The 15,729-nt window shown below is 52.4% G+C and overlaps 1 protein-coding gene across 3 annotated transcripts; it reads right to left on the minus strand.

The window, feature by feature from the left end:
• Positions 1-1,701: 1,701 nt before the first annotated feature.
• Positions 1,702-15,624, minus strand: S1PR5 (sphingosine-1-phosphate receptor 5). Of its 3 annotated transcripts, none has more exons than XM_033401077.2 (2): positions 15,475-15,624; positions 1,702-3,834 (listed from the first exon to the last, which is right to left on the minus strand). In XM_033401077.2, exon 2 carries the CDS (start codon positions 3,814-3,816, stop codon positions 2,614-2,616), a length of 1,203 nt encoding a protein of 400 aa, XP_033256968.1. In that variant the 5' UTR covers positions 3,817-3,834; positions 15,475-15,624; the 3' UTR covers positions 1,702-2,613. The 3 variants fall into 3 exon arrangements, with proteins under 3 accessions (XP_033256968.1, XP_004277408.1, XP_033256969.1); XM_004277360.4 differs by lacking the exon at positions 15,475-15,624 and adding an exon at positions 5,662-7,143; XM_033401078.2 differs by lacking the exon at positions 15,475-15,624 and adding an exon at positions 5,252-7,142.
• Positions 15,625-15,729: the final 105 nt, after the last annotated feature.

Raw genomic sequence — 15,729 nt, forward strand, 5'->3', positions numbered from 1 at the left:
GCAAATACTGTACAGGGAGTGACCGAGACTGTGAGGAAACCCGCACCCTCCTCCACAGGCCGAAAGAAACCTCCAGTATCTCAAAATAACATCTACAAGACCTGTGACCCAGCAGTGCCACATGTAGAAATTTATCCAAGGTACACTGGCACAGGTGCAGGAGGATGTATGTACACAGATGTTTATTGCCACACTGTGTATAAAGGCAAGGTGTTGGACTCAACACGTGTCCCTCCCTAGGGCCCTGGTATAAGTGGTGGTATGTCTATGCTGTGAAATACCATGCAGCCAGTGAAAAGAAGCAAGACATGTTTACTTCGATTTTTTTTAATGTGGAAAAAAAGAAAAAAGTACTATGGACTGAATTGTGCCCCCCCACCATCATATTTTGAAGCCCTAACCCCCAAGGTGATGGTATTTGGAGATGGGGATTTAGGAAGGTAATTAGGTTTAGATGAGGACTTGAGGGTGGGGCCCTCGTGATGGCATGAGTGCCCTTATCAGAGGAGACACCAGAGAGCTTGCTCTCTTTCTCCACCATGTGAGGACACAGGAGAAGGCAGCTGTCTACAAGCCAGGAAGAGAGCACTCACCAGAACCCAACCATGCTGACACCTTGATCTTGGACTTCCAGCCTCCAGAACTGTGAGAAATAAATTTTGGCTGTTTAAGCCACCTAGACTATGGTATTTGTTATGGCAGCCAGAGCCAATTAACACAGTACAAAATCTAGATGTGCAACAATTTCCAAGATATACTATTAAGTGATCAAAGCAAGGTGGAGAGCAGTGCTAAAGTGTAAAACGAGAGAGGTGTATTTACATTTCAGCTGATTTATCCACAGAATAGCTCTGGAAGTTTTCCAATAGTGTATGCATCCAGGAGGGGGAACTGGTGCTTTTTGAATTTTGTAAGATGTGAACAAGTGAATAACTCGTCTGCCATCACACTATCACACAACTGAACAATGGGGTGGGGTGTCTCAGGTTGCCCCGGAAGATAACGGGAGCCTGGGGATAGGGGAACCAGGCCAGGTGGGAGATTGGGTCCAGTTCTCGAAGTGCCCTGGGAGGCGACCCCAGGTTTGAGTGTGTTTGTGTTCCAGGAAGTAGGTTGTTTCCCCGTGCGTACGGTCTGCAGGGGTCAGCCCCCGCTCCACGCCCCAAAACACACCGCGATCTTTACTTATGGCTGCCTGCAGTTCCGATGTTTCCCGGCAGGTGGCGTGCCGCAATCTGAGCCCGAAGCCCCCAATCCTTTCCCCACACCCACCCCACCCCTCTCCCGCCAGCCCCTCCGCACAGAGGTTAGGAATACGCCTGGGGACACCTGGGGGCCAGGGACAGCTGGCAGACGCGGCCTCCGCTCCTGGAGCCTTTTATGGGCACAAACGGGGCCCTAGGATCGCCCCTGGCCGAAAATGTAGACCCTTGAAGGAGGGAGTGTCTGCTTGGCCTTAACAGACCCCTCCAGAGGGACCAGACATCAAGCCTGCGCCTCCTCGGACCTTGGAGCCTGGACCACCTGGTCTTGTATCCTGGCTCAGACACTGGGACAAGGTACTTTGTTCTTGGAGTTTCCTCGTCTGTCAAATGGGGGTGAGGAAACCTACCTTGAAAGGTTGCAGTAAGGGTGAGAAAAAGGCCTGTCCTGGGCCTAGCACTATGGGGCGACTATCCAGGCACAATAAACTGTAATCACTTTTATTATTCGATTGTATTTTTATTCTTTATGAAGAATCTGACACCACATTCAAAGAAATCTTGTTTCAGATAGGAATTGGCTGAGTCTCCTAAAGTAAACTTTTAGGGTGCCCTGTCTTTGGTCTCTCCTCTCGAGTGAAGAGCTGTCCTTGACTCCTTTCTCCCCCACACCCAATTTCCTCCGGAATTCCGTCCAATACCTCCCAAATCCATGGAGAATCCACACAGTCTGATTCCTTATCATCACTCCCCTAGGCCAGTGCAGTCACCATCACCTTGTTCTCCTAGCTTCACCCTCCACAGAGACCAGAGGCATCTGTAAACACGTGAGCCAGATTAAGTCCCTCCTCTGCCTAGAACGCTCCATGAACCCACTTCACTCAGAGCAAAAGAAAGTCCTCCCCTGGGCTCCTAAATGCCTGCCCCATCTGTCCCATTATTCCCCTGCCTTTGTTTCCTCCCACTCTCCCTCTCCATCCTCCGCTCCAGCCACATTGACATATGTGCTTTTCAGAGAACACACAGGCATATTCTAGGCTCAGGGCCTTTGCAGCCCCACCCTGAAATGATCTTCCTTCAGAAGTTCCCAGGACAGTCCATCTCACGTCACATGTTACCACCTCTGCAGAGAGGCATCCCCTGACCACCATCGCATCACTATATTGTCACTGGAATTATCTCCATACCTCTTCATTCCGTTGTCTATGTCCGCCACCAGAACATCCATCCCACAAGGGAAGGGATTTTTGTCTGTTTTCTTCATTGCTGTGGGGTTTAGCGTCAATAAAATACATTCCCCTGCGTCTTTTCTGCCTCCACCATCTTCAGCTGCTTTTACTATAAATTCCTTAATTTAGCAAGAAAGTCTGCGAAAGAGCTCTTAGGGAGGCCAGTGGCGGACCAAAGGGCGTCAGTCTGCGGCTGGAGGGGGTACCAGGGTCCAGGCGGCTGTGAGCGCGCCAGGGCTGCCTGTCGAGCCGCTGGTGTCCAGCCTGTCCCGCTGGGGTGACGAGCGCTCGGAGTGGCTGGAGCTGCCATCCAGGCCAGGAGGCAGCCAGCGCTGCAGGCCGCCCGAAGCCCCAGGGGGGCTCCCCGACGGCTGGGAGGCACCCGGGCCTAGGCTGCACCAGCGGCGGCCGCAGCAGAGAAGGCGCAGGAGCGCTTGGCGCATGTCGCGGTTGGTGAACGTGTAGATGATGGGGTTCAGAAGCGAGTTGGCCATGGCCAGGCCCAGGAAGGGGTCCGCCTGCAGGAGCACAGGGCAGGCGCGCGCCGGGCACGCCACGTCCAGCAAGAGCAGCAGGAAGAGTGGTCCCCAACAAGCCACGAAGGCCAGGAGCACCACGCTGAGCGTGCGCAACAGAGCCAACGAGCGCGGCGTGTGGCGTGCGCGGGTCGAGGCGCCCTCGCCAGCCCCGGGGTGGGCCCCCAGGCGCCGCGCTTTGGAGCGCACTTGGCAGTAGATCCGCGCGTAGAGTGCGCAGATGGCAGCCAGGATGCCAACAAAGGCGAGCACGCAGAAGAGCACGTAGGCCTTAGCATAGAGCGGCAGGACCGTGGAGCAGGCGTCCAGATGGCCGAGACAATTCCAGCCGAGCGCGGGCAGTAGCCCGAGGAGCAGCGACACGCCCCAGGCCGCGGCCGCCAGCGCCAGCGTGCGCCCCCGACGAGCTGCGGGAGCGGGTCCGGGTCCCCGGCGCTCCATGGTGAGGAGGCGCTCGAGAGCGATGGCCAAGAGGCTCAGCACGGACGCGGCGAGCGCCACGAAGACGCCACCCTCACGAGCGAACCAGAGCGCGGGAGACAGGCGCAGCGTGAGGGGCCCCGACAACAGGATGTTGGCTGCATAGGCGGCGCCCGCCAACAGGTCGGACAGCGTGAGGCTACCCAGGAGCAGGAACATGGGCGCATGGAAGCGCGGGTGGCGTCCGAGCACGATCAGCACGGCCAAGTTCTCGAGTACGATGAGCGCGCACACGGCCAGACACACGACGGCGTCGGCGCGCAGCCCCGCGCCGGGCTGGTAGCGCGCACCGCGGAGCTTCCCGGTGTAGTTGTAATGCAGGACGATGACCTCGCTCACTGGCGCTGGCCGCAGCAGCCCCGGCTCCATGGGCTGCCCGCCCCAAGACTGCAGAGAGGTTGGGTGCAATGTCAGGCCTGGCGCGCACCATCCCCGCGGCCTGCGGAGGCGGGCACGGGCGGGGCCTCACCTGCGAAGGGGGCCCTAACCCCCTACTCCCTACCCCACACGCACTACGGGGCCCAGAGGGAGTTTGGGATGGCAGGGGGGTGTCCATGGAGACAGGCCGACACAAAGACACACAAATAACATCACAAGGGGACAGGGTAACACAAGTCCCACAGGAAAGGTACACTAATAATTCACACACAAGCAGGGATGTCCAGAGGCATATTAATCATAAACAGACAGAAATAGCCACACACAGAAAGGGACACACAAATACAGTGACACACCGACAAGGACATGTGCACAGATAGGCACAAACTAGGGCAAAATGCGCAGTTACACCCCATCAGGGAAACACGAATGCCCATTCACACATGGACAGAGAGACACAGGCAAAGATATACAAATTCCGCCACACGCAGACGGGATCTTCTGCCTAGTCTCACAGGCCACAATTTCACAAACTCCACCCACACCCAGCCTGGAACCCAGAGCCCCACAATCTTCACACCTCGCTGCACACAGGGCTTTTTTCTGCGAACCCCCCTTCATCCGCCACAAAACCCCAGGGAGAAAGCTGAGCCCATCCACGCATTTTGCAGCGACAGAGCCTGAGGGCAGCAGACAGGATCCACATCTCACAGACTCTTGCAGAAGGGCATATATGTCATTAAAGTATAATAATACCTCCCACCTGTGACTGCATGCTATCATCCCCTCGTCCCCAATTTACAGACGAGGAAGCTGACGCTCAAAGTACCCTGCATAGAAGCAGGCACAAAGGTTTTCACGCTCCCACACAAACACATCCACGCAGAAACAGTTACACAATCACGGGAGTCCCAGTTAACAGATGAGAAAACCAAGGCCTAGGGAGGGGAACGGACTTAGTTGGACATGGCAGAAACAAATGCACCCCAGACAGCTTCAGCTGCACACAGGGAACCAGGCGCAAATACGGACTCACAGGGAGTCACGGACTCAGCCACGCTGTGGGGGAAGGGGGCATCAGATACACGCAGATACAGGTTACATTCGCTCTGCTGGGAACACTGCACAGAGGCTCACACCCTGTGCACCGCCCGCCTCGCCTCGTCTTGCCTGGAGGCACGAGTGAGGTAGTGAAACTTGCAGTGGCGTGGCTGGGAGGGAGCGAGGCCAGGGGATTCCGGGCGCCCCACAAACACCCCCATCCCGGGTCCCGCATCCAGTCCCGAAGTCGCCGGTTTTCCTCTCCCGCGAGGCCTTCGGGAAAGGCCGAGGAACCCAAGCAAGGGGACAAGGGTAGTGACAAGGGCAACACCCTCTGGGCCAGGCCGAGCCCCGCGCGCGAAAGGACCCGGTGCTGTACACTCACCCCTGTGCCCAGGTGTTGTGCGCTCAGCAGTCGAGCGGCCTGGAGCCGAGTGAGCTGCCTCTGTTCGGGGGGCGGGACTGGAGCTGACAGGCGAGGGGGCGGGCCCGCAAGGACGAGTGCCGGCGGTCGCAAGCAGTTGCCCCCTCCCCTTGGGGCCCGGGCTCCCAGCCCTTGTCTGCCAGCCTGTGCCACCCGCCGCGGCACCGGAACGCGCCCTGGTGGCGACTGGCACAGGCGAGCCCTCAGCTTCCCCCTCCGGGCCTGGGCTTCTCTCCCAGGGACGCTCCGTCGCGGTGGGAGGACCCGGAGACATGAGAAGGGGAGGGTTCTTCAGCCTCTCCCCCCGCCCACCGAAGTAAAGGGGTCCTCTCTGTCCTCTGGGCACTGGTCCCTCCCTGTATTCCACCTACCTTCCAACTGAACCTCCTGGGCTGCACCCCAAGTACGTCCCACCGGCGGAGGGACCCTGGCAACCCGGGTTAGGAGGGGTCTTCGGCAGCGGTAGCCTCAATCCCCTCCCCCCAGCAGCTAGGTCCCGTCGGCCTCCGGGCTCAGGCCCCACCCCATTTCCCCGCTCCCACCCCCCGTCTGGGGCGAATGGGGGAGGGGCAGGCGCGGTCAAGATTCTGGTGGGAACCTTTTCCTCCCCAGATAAGGAGAATCTGGCTCGTAAGTCCCCCTGGTTCTCCCGCTTCCCCCACCCCGTCTCTCTCACCCTTATCACTCCGACAACGTGATTTACTCGGTTGTCATGTTTCTGGACTGTGTCCCCACCAGTCAGCCCCACAGGGGTAGGAATTTGCGTTCTGTCGTGGGCACTGCCTGGACACAGCCTGTGCCCAGTAAGCAGCCGCTGAGTGAATGAATGAATGACTGTCTCCCTCACTTTCTGTGTGTCTCTCTTCTGTTCTCTCAGGGTCTCTCCGTCTCTGTTTCTCCCCGTCTCTGTGTGTGTCTCTCTCAGTCGCTTCTCCGCCTTTCTCTGTGCCTCTCCCACGTCTCTCCCAGGCCTCCGCTCCTCCGACGGGCCAGTCCCAGCTGGCCCCGCAGCCCACACCCCCAGTTCCCAGGAGCCTCCAGGCTGGGAAGCTCCCTCCTACCAGAGGCCACAGCCGGGAAGGGGGGCTGGGCCTGGCTGCCACGACCTTCACCAGGACTGTGCCCTTTGCACTGGCTGCCTCAGGCTTTGCGGGTCACGGGTGGGGTGAGGGCGTCCCAGAGACCATGAGCCAGAGGTTGGGGATGGATCGGAAGGGTGCCCCCAGGGGAGGGACCGCGTGGGACACCCAGGCCGGGTCGCATCCCCGTGTAGCCTCTTAGGGAATCTCTGTGGCTCCAAATACAACCACTCCTGCCTGCTCCGACAGGTCCCACACAGGGACAGCGCAGCCAGTGGGGCCCACGAAGGGGGGGCGCCTTAAGGTTTGGGTGCCAGAGCTCCACAGCCTCCCGCGACCAAGCCCGCTGGGATGAGCCCTGAAGATTCCCCAGACGCGGCGGGGCCATGCCTGGCACACATCATGTGATCCATAAATGACCCCATTCTGCAAAGGGGAAGCCACACCCCAGGGTGGGAAAGTGGCTGCTTCTCACCTCCCAGGCGGCGATCTCACCTCCCACGGGCCCCGCAGGGTGGAGGGGGGCTCTTCCTGCCACGGGTCTCAGGCCCAGCACCCCCAACTCATGCCACCTCGTACACAAGATCCCACAAGATCACAGCCCTCTCCTGCTCTAGACCCTCCCATGGCTCCATATGTGGCTCAGAGTTCAAGTCCAAACCCCAACTACAAGGCCTTCAAAACCCACAAGGCCTTGCACAGTCTTTCCTCCTTACATCTCTGCTATTCCTCTGTCATACTCCCTTCCAGCCCCACTGACTTCCCCCCAGTTCCTCACACACTTCAAGACCTTGGCACTTGGGGATCAGCCTGCCTGGAACACCCTTCTTCCAGCCCTTCCAGCCGGTCACCTCCACAGAGAGGCCTTCCCTGCTGCGTCCCCCTCCTCCCCAAGCTCACACGGCAGTAGGCACCATCTGAAATTACCTTGAATGTTTACTTATTCATCTGGCATACTGTGGGTCTCTGCCCTAGACTCCCAGCTCCAGGAAGCCAGGGACCCTGTCTGTCCCTCTGCCCAGTCACTGAGTAAAGGTTAAGAGCTTGGAGTGTGGAGCTGGGCTTAGCTACTTTGTAATCTAGGACTCTGGGCAAGTGACACCCACTCTGAGCGTTGGCGGCCTCTTTTGTAAAATGGATAACGACAGTTCCCACTCCGAGGGATGCTGTTGAGGAGGAAGGAGTGGAACAGAGCTGTGAGACACAGGTGAGAGTTCAGTCAATGTTAGCTCAGGTGCTATTGGTCACCACTGTATCCCAGAGGAGGAATTAGGAAGGGGTTCAACTCAGGGCCCATCAACCCCAGGCACCACTAGCACCCCAACCTGCCTCCACCCCCTGCCCCCCAGCCATGCCTGGTCTCTTTCCCAGGGGAAGGGCACCCCTGGCCTCCGAGCTCCTGCCACAGCCCGCCGCCTGATGCATGTCTGGGCCGGCACACCTGCCCGGCAGGTTCTGCTGCCAGGGCCCTCACCCATAGGGGCCGCCCCACCCAACCTGTGCCCACTCTCACTGAGCTGTATCCTCATCTCTGAAAGAGCAAAATGCCTCCCACAGTACCCTCACACCTCCACCCATCCAGAGGCAGAGGGCTGCAGCAGGACTTCCCATTCCCCCCCTCTCCATCTCCCTCTGACCAGTCCTGAGGCATGAATGTGGCTGCAGGGAGGTGCGAACTGACAACTTTCCCACAGCCAGAGACCAGAGCATTCATGGTTTCGGCGGGGTGGGGTGGGGGGGATGGTGGGGGGTTGTCTCAAACTGGAGGTCGTAGGGCGAACTCCGGCTCACAACCTCAAGATTCGGTTACTTGGCTCAAAGGTTTCCCATTCAAACATCTGTCCGAACGGTACAGAAACACTAGTCTGATCGGTATATTTGTTTCTCACAGGGGTACGGGTTAATTCTGGAACTGCTATGTACTAGCACTGAACAAATAAGTACATATGTTGTAGATACTGACAACCAGTTTTCATACTGTTGGAGAATGAAGTTACAAATAAGCAGTGTGGTGCCGGATGGGGTTACCATTATGAAGTGTTTATTTTAACAGTTAGATATGAAAGTAAATATGGATGTGAGTGTACACACGGGTTAGTACACACACATTTCCCAGCTCTGCCTGCCGAGGGCTCAGAGCAATGACACCCCAGTAGCAATGAGTACACTCAGCACCCAGATCTTGGTTTCTAAATACCATTTTCCAGTATGAGGAACCAGGGCTTCTTGGAGAAACGACCACTTCTAGGGCTGGGGCAGAGAAACTGCACAAGGACCCTGGAGCATCTTCTAGACAGAGTGCTTTAAAAAAAAAAAATGCCAAAAAGACACCAGAGCCAGTCTGAAAGAACTCCCACTGGCCAAAGCTGGAACAATTTGAACAAAATAAATAGCGATAGAATTGGATTATAACCCAAAGAATAGAATAAATGTCCACAAATCCATGCCGATTTAAATACATGAATGAATCTATTTAAACTGAGGGAGAAGGAACAAATCTTCCTGACAGAAGAATTCCAATGAATAAAAGTATAATGAGGGATTCCCTGGCAGTCCAGTGGTTAGGACTCTGCACTTCTACTGCAGGGGGAACGAGTTCGATCCCTGGTCAGGGAACTAAGATCCCACAAGCTGCATGATGTAGCCAAAAAAAAAAAAAAAGTATAATGAATGATGAAAATAGAAAATCACTGTTAGAATACCACTGTGGTCATTGTTGCAGGTAGAACCCACTGATTAATGAGAAAATTAATGGGTAAAACTTTAAGGAGAAAGACGACATTCGCATAGCCTCAAAGTTTCTCCTCCCAAATATTTATTAATCACCTAGGTGGCCTTAATCTTTGTCCAAAAATTCTTGGAAACTCCCTCTAAAGGGGAGAGCTAAGTTCCCCCCTCCTTGAGGGAAGGAGCTGGACTTCGAGACTTGCTTCTCAAGAATAGAGTGTTGTCCACACAAAAACCTGCACGTGGATGTTACTAGCAGCTTTCTCCATAATTGTCAAAACTTGGAAGCCACCAAGATGTCCTTCAGTAGGTGAATGGATAAATAAACTGGTACATCCAGACAATGGACTATTAGCTCAGAAAGAGATGAGCTATCAAGCCATGAAAAGACATGAAGGAAGCTTAAATGCATATTCCCAAGTGAAAGAAGCCAATGTGAAAAGGCTACATGATGTATAGTTCCAACCATGTGACATTCTGGAAAAGGCAAAACTATGGGGACAGTAAAAAGATCGGTGGTTGAGAGGGATTATGGAGGAGGGAGGGATGAATAGGCAGAGAACAGGGGATTTTTAGGGCAGTGAAACTATTCTGTATCATACAGTAATGGTAGATACATGTCATTATACATTTGTCCAAACCCAAAGAATGTGTAACACAGAGAGTGAACCTCAGTGTAAAAAATCTATGGACTTTCGGGACTCCGCGTGGTCCAGTGGTTAAGACCGTGCTTCCACTGCAGGGGGCACAGTTTCAATCCCTGGTCCGGAAAATAAGATCCTGGCATGCCTCGCAGTCTCGAAGTGCCAGGGGGAAGGGGTGGGGGTGGGGGAGCCACTATGGACCTATGGACTTTGGGTGATAATGATGTGTTCATGTAGGTTCATCAGTGGTACTAAATACACTACTGTGGTGTGGGGTGTCCATAGTGGGAGAGGTTGGGAGTGGGGCACGGGGAGTATATGGAACATCTCTGTACTTTCTGCTCAATTTGCTGTGAACCTAAAACTGCTCTAAAAAATAGAGTTTATTAATCCAAAAAAAAGGTGGGGGGAGGGATAAACTAGGAGTTTGGGATTAACATACACACACTACTCTATATAAAATAGATAATCAACAAGGACCTACTGTATAGCACAGGGAACTCTACTCAGTGTTCTGTAATAACCTATATGGGAAAAGAATCTGAAAAAGAGTAGATTTATGTATATGTATTACTGATTAACTTTGCTGTACACCTGAAACTAACACCACATTGTAAATCAACTATGCTCCAATATAAAATAAAAATTAGGGACTTCCCTGGTGGCGCAGTGGTTAAGAATCCGCCTGCCAATGCAGGGGACACAGGCTTGTTCCCTGGTCCAGGAAGATCCCACATGCCACGGAGCAACTAAGCCCATGCGCCACAACTACTGAAGCCCGCGTGCCTAGAGCCTGTGCTCTGCAACAAGAGAAGTCACCATAATGAGAAGCTCACGCACCACAACGAAGAGTAGCCCCCTGCTCTCTGCAACTAGAGAAAGCCTGCAGGCAGCAACAAAGACCCAACACAGCCAAAAAAATAAATTAAATTAAATTAAAATTTTTTTAAAAAAAGGTAATTTTACAGCCTGAGAGGTCCTCGAGAAGACATATGCTCCCAGGCCACGGCACCAGGAGGCTTTGGACATTTCTATTGCCAGCCTGGCCTCTCACAGTATCTGAGCTTGAAATCTCTAGCTGCAGTGCCAGGAGCATGGATTTCAGAGGAGACAGGTGGCAGGGCGACTTTCAGTTTCTAAACTTCCCTGAACCTCCATTTCCTCATCTAAAAATGAGAACACCATGGTCCTCTGCCCATAAGACGCTCACGTTTTTGTGGGGGACAAAAGAAAATCATACACAAGTTATTAAGAGAATTCCACATAGTAACATGTACTATAAACAAATAAAATATAATGTTGTGTTACGGGAGTGAATGGGGAATTTATTTTATTTTATTTTTTTGGCCGCGCAACTTATGGGCCCCAACCAGGGATTGAACCTGCGCCCTTGGCAGTGAAAGTGTGCACTGGACCACCAGGGAATTCCCGGAATGGGGACCACTTTATTTTTTTTAATGTTTTTATTATTTATTTATTTTTAAAATTTTATTTACTTATATATTGATTTTTGGCTGCATTGGGTCTTCGTTGCTGTGCGGGGGCTTTCTCTAATTGCGGTGAGCGGGGACTACTCTTCGTTGTGGTGCGCGGGCTTCTCCTTGCGGTGGCTTCTCTTGTTGCAGAGCACAGGCTCTAGGTGCGCAGGCTTCAGTAGTTGCAGCACGCAGGCTCAGTAGTTGTGGCTCACGGGCCCTAGAGCGCAGGCTCAGTCTTTGTGGCACATGGGCTTAGTTGCTCCACGGCATGTGGGATCTTCCCGGACCAGGGATCGAACCTGTGTCCCCTGCATTGGCAGGCAGATTCTTAACCACTGCGCCACCAGGGAAGTCCTGGGGACCATTTTAGATCCAAGAGCAGGCAAGGGCTCTTTGTGGAGGTGAAGTGAGCTGAGGTCAGAATAACATGAAGGCAGAGGGAAGGGTGTTCCTGGAAGAGGAATCAGCATGAGCAAAGGCCTAGCTTACTGTACTTCCTTTTTTTTTTTTTTTTAATTGAGGGAGTTCCCTGGTGGTCTAGTGGTTAGGACTCAGAGCTTTTCTTTTTGTTTTTTTAACAAATTTATTTGTTAATTTATTTTTGGCTGTGTTGGGTCTTCATTGCTGTGTGTGGGCTTTCTGTAGTGGCAGCCAGCGGGGGCTACTCTTCATTGCAGTGGCTTCTCTTGTCACAGAGCACGGGCTCTAGGTACGCGGGCTTCTGTAGTTGTGGCACGTGGACTCAGTAGTTGTGGCTCGTGGGCTCTAGAGCGCAGGCTCAGTAGTTGTGGCGCATGGGCTTAGTTGCTCTGAGGCATGTGGCATCTTCCTGGATCAGGGCTTGAACCCATTTCCCCTGCGTTGGTAGGCGGATGTTAACCACCGTGCCACCAGGAAAGTCCGGACTCAGCGCTTTCACCGCAGTGGCCTGGGCTCAATCCCTGATTAGGGAACTGAGATCCTGCAGGCTGCGCAGCGCAGCCAAAAAAAAAAAAAAAAAAAATGGAGGAGATAGTCACGTAACATAAAATTAATCCTCTTAAAGCAACAATTCAGTAGCATTGAGGACATTCACAATGGTATTCAACCACCACCTCTATCTAGTTTCAAAACATTTTCATCACCCCAAAAGGAAACCCCACACCCATTAAGCAGTTGTTCCCCATCGCCATCCCCCAGCCCGAGGCAACCACTGATCTGCACTCTGTCTCTATGGATTTCTCTATTCTGGATACGTCATATAAATGGAATCATACAATATGTGGCCTTTTGCACCAGACTTCTTTCACTTAGCATAATGTTTTGAGGTTCTTCCAGGTTGTAGCAGGCAGCAGGACTTCATTTCTTTTTATGAGTGAATACTACTATTGTATTAATGTACTTATTAAAAATTCTAAAAGGCTCCGAGAAGAGGCTTTGAGTTGGGAGAGTGAGGGGCTTCGTGGGCGGGGGGGGGAATCACCTTGTCCCCAGGTGCTGGGCAGAAATTGGGCAGAGCCATGCTTTTCTCCCCTGCTCACTCCGGGCCTGGTGAACTGCCCAGGGGAAAATCTGACCTCATCTTCCTGCACAGATGTCCCCAGATACAGCTTGGGTTAAACCCAGGCCAAGGGCTCCAAAAGATGGAGACATGGTTGGCAGACCAAGTCCTCAGAAGGCAGAAGAGGCAGGCCCTGATCTTTCCCACCAAGCAGCCCTCTTGGTGCCCCCCTCCCTGCATCCCTCACTTCCAAGTGAGGTTTGGAAACTTGGAGTCAGATCCTCCTCTCTCTTCCTCTCTCTCTCTCTCTCTCTCTCTTCCCCCTCACACTTAGACATTCATTTCACCGACTAGATAGGGAGGGGAGGGGAAAGAACAACTGGGCAGAGAGATTGAATCAGCACATGCAAAAGTGTGGAGGCTGGGCTTCCCTGGTGGCGCAGTGGTTGAGAGTCCGTCTGCCGATGCAGGGGACACGGGTTCGTGCCCCGGTCCGGGAAGATCCCACGTGCCGCGGAGCAGCTGGGCCTGTGAGCCATGGCCGTTGAGCCTGCGCATCCGGAGCCTGTGCTCCGCAACGGGAGAGGCCCGCATATCGCAAAAACAAAAACAAAAACAAAAGTGTGGAGGCCGAAAAGAATGTGTGGGTAAAAGAAACAGAAATCAGGTCAGTAGGGCAGAGTTATGGCTTAGGGGGAGGAAAGAGCAGGAGTGGGAGGTGAAGCTGGGGGTGGGGCAAGGGCAGATCTGGTGGACCTCAAATATCAGGCCTGTGATATCTGTTCACCATCTTGCTGTGTGACTTACTTAACCTCTCTGACCTCAGTCTACTCATCTGTAAAATGAAGTCATGGAAATCTTTTTCGTTCTCACAGTGATCTTGGGAGTATGAAGGCAATCATTGGTGTAAAGAGCTAACACATTGCTCGGCCCAGAGCTAACCACTTGATAAATGTCAGACTTTTTTTTTTTTGGCCATGTCATGCAGCATGTAAGATCTTAGTTCCTGACCAGGGATCGAACCCAGGCCCCTGCAGTGAAAGCACGAAGTCCTAACCACTGGACCATCAAGGAATTCTCAGACACTTGGCTTGTTTCTATTCTTTTTCTTCTTTTGTTTTTGGCTACCTTGAAAAATGCTATAAACCTTTGTGTACAGGTTTGTTGTTGTTGTTGTTTTGTTTTGTTTTTTGGTTGCACCGGGTCTTAGTTGCAGCAGGCGGGCTCCTTAGTTGTGGCATGCATGTGCGATCTAGTTTCCTGATCAGGGATCGAACCTGGGCCCCCTGCACTGGGAGTGTGGAGTCTTATCCACAGCACCACCAGGGAAGTCCCTGTATACAGGTTTTTTTATGTGGACATATATTTTTATTTCTATTGGGAATATATCTAGGAGTGGAATTGTGGTGTCATGTGGTAATTCTCTGCTGAACGTCTTGAGGAACTGCCAAACTTTTCCAAAGTGATTGCCCTGTTTTGCATTCCCACCAGCAATATATAGGGGTTCTGATTTCCCCACATCCTGCTAACACTTGTTATTTTCCATCCTTTTAAAATTTTATTATTTATTTATTTATTTTTGGCTGTGTTGGGTCTTCGTTGCTGCACGCAGGCTTTTCTCTAGTTGCGGGGAGCGAGGGCTCCTCTTTGTTGCGGTGCACAGGCTTCTCACTGCGGTGGCTTCTCTTCTTGTGCAGCACAGGCTATAGGCATGCGGGCTTCAGTAGTTGTGGCACACGGGCTCAGTAGTTGTGGCGCAAGGGCTTAGTTGCTCCGTGGCATGTGGGATCTTCCCGGACCAGGGATTGAACTCGTGTCCCCTGCAGGAGGATTCTTAACCACTGTGCCACCAGTGAAGTCCCTTCCGTCCTTTTTGATTACAGTCATCCTGGTGGGCGTGAAGTGGCATCTCATTGTGGTTTGATAGTTATTACTTTTTGTTATTATTTTTATTGATCCCAACGCACACACTGCAGTGCATGCTTCCTCCTGTCCTTCCCCACTCATGACCCTCCCGTAACTCCTTGGAGCACTTTGAAGAAAGCTCAAGCAGAGGGGGGAAGGGATAAATTAGGAGTTTGGGATAAACATATACACACTACTATATGTAGAATAAATAACCAACAAGGACCTACTATATAGCACAGGGAACTATACTCAATATTTTGTAATAACCTATAAGAGGAAAGAATCTGGAAAGAAAAGATATATATGCATGTATAACTGAATTACTTTTCTGTATATCTGAAACAAACACAACATTGTAAATAAACTATACTTCAATTAAAACAAATAATAATAAAAGAAAGCAAGCTCAGGCAGCCCAGGCCTTTGCCAACTGGCTGTTGCCCTGCTCCCCACCCCCTACCATACCATAGCTCTTGTCTCTAAATCTCCAAACCTGGCAACTGTTCCTCATGGTCAGAGAAGCAGGATTTGGGGTCAGAGAGACGTGGGTTGGAATTCTGGCTCTGATGATCTTGGGCAGATGGATTGACATCTGTGAGCCTCAGTTTCCTCACCAGTTAAACGGGAATCATAATTATTCCCCTCTCATACGGTTCAATGAGACTGGTCATGTCAACTGTTTAGTGCAATGCCTGGCATTGAGTAGGGGCTGTATTAATCAGGATTTGTTTAGTTGAAAGTTCCAGGAAAAAAAATTAAGTCCAACTTAAAAACAACTCAAACTGCTGTGGGGGCAGTGGTTAGGAATGAATTGACTCCCGTAGCTGAAAATCTAGGGATCTAGGAGTTGGGTTAACTTCAGGCATACCTGGATCAAGAAGCTCCAGTGTCACCAGGAATCTAACTCTGTCTCTTGGCTCAGCTGGGCTTTCATCTCATCAAGCTCCCCTTTGGGTGGCAGAGATTCTTCCTGGCACTACAGATCCATTATTCCCACTCAGTAGCAACTTGGAAAAAGATATCCGGTCACCCCAGGGTTCCACCAGAAGTCCTAGTACTGAATTTCATTGGCCCAGCTAGGATCACATGTCATAACCAAACCAATCTCCTGGTCTGGGGAGTG

This window comes from Orcinus orca, chromosome 3, assembly GCF_937001465.1.
Source record: "Orcinus orca chromosome 3, mOrcOrc1.1, whole genome shotgun sequence".
Taxonomy (NCBI): Eukaryota; Metazoa; Chordata; class Mammalia; order Artiodactyla; family Delphinidae; genus Orcinus; species Orcinus orca.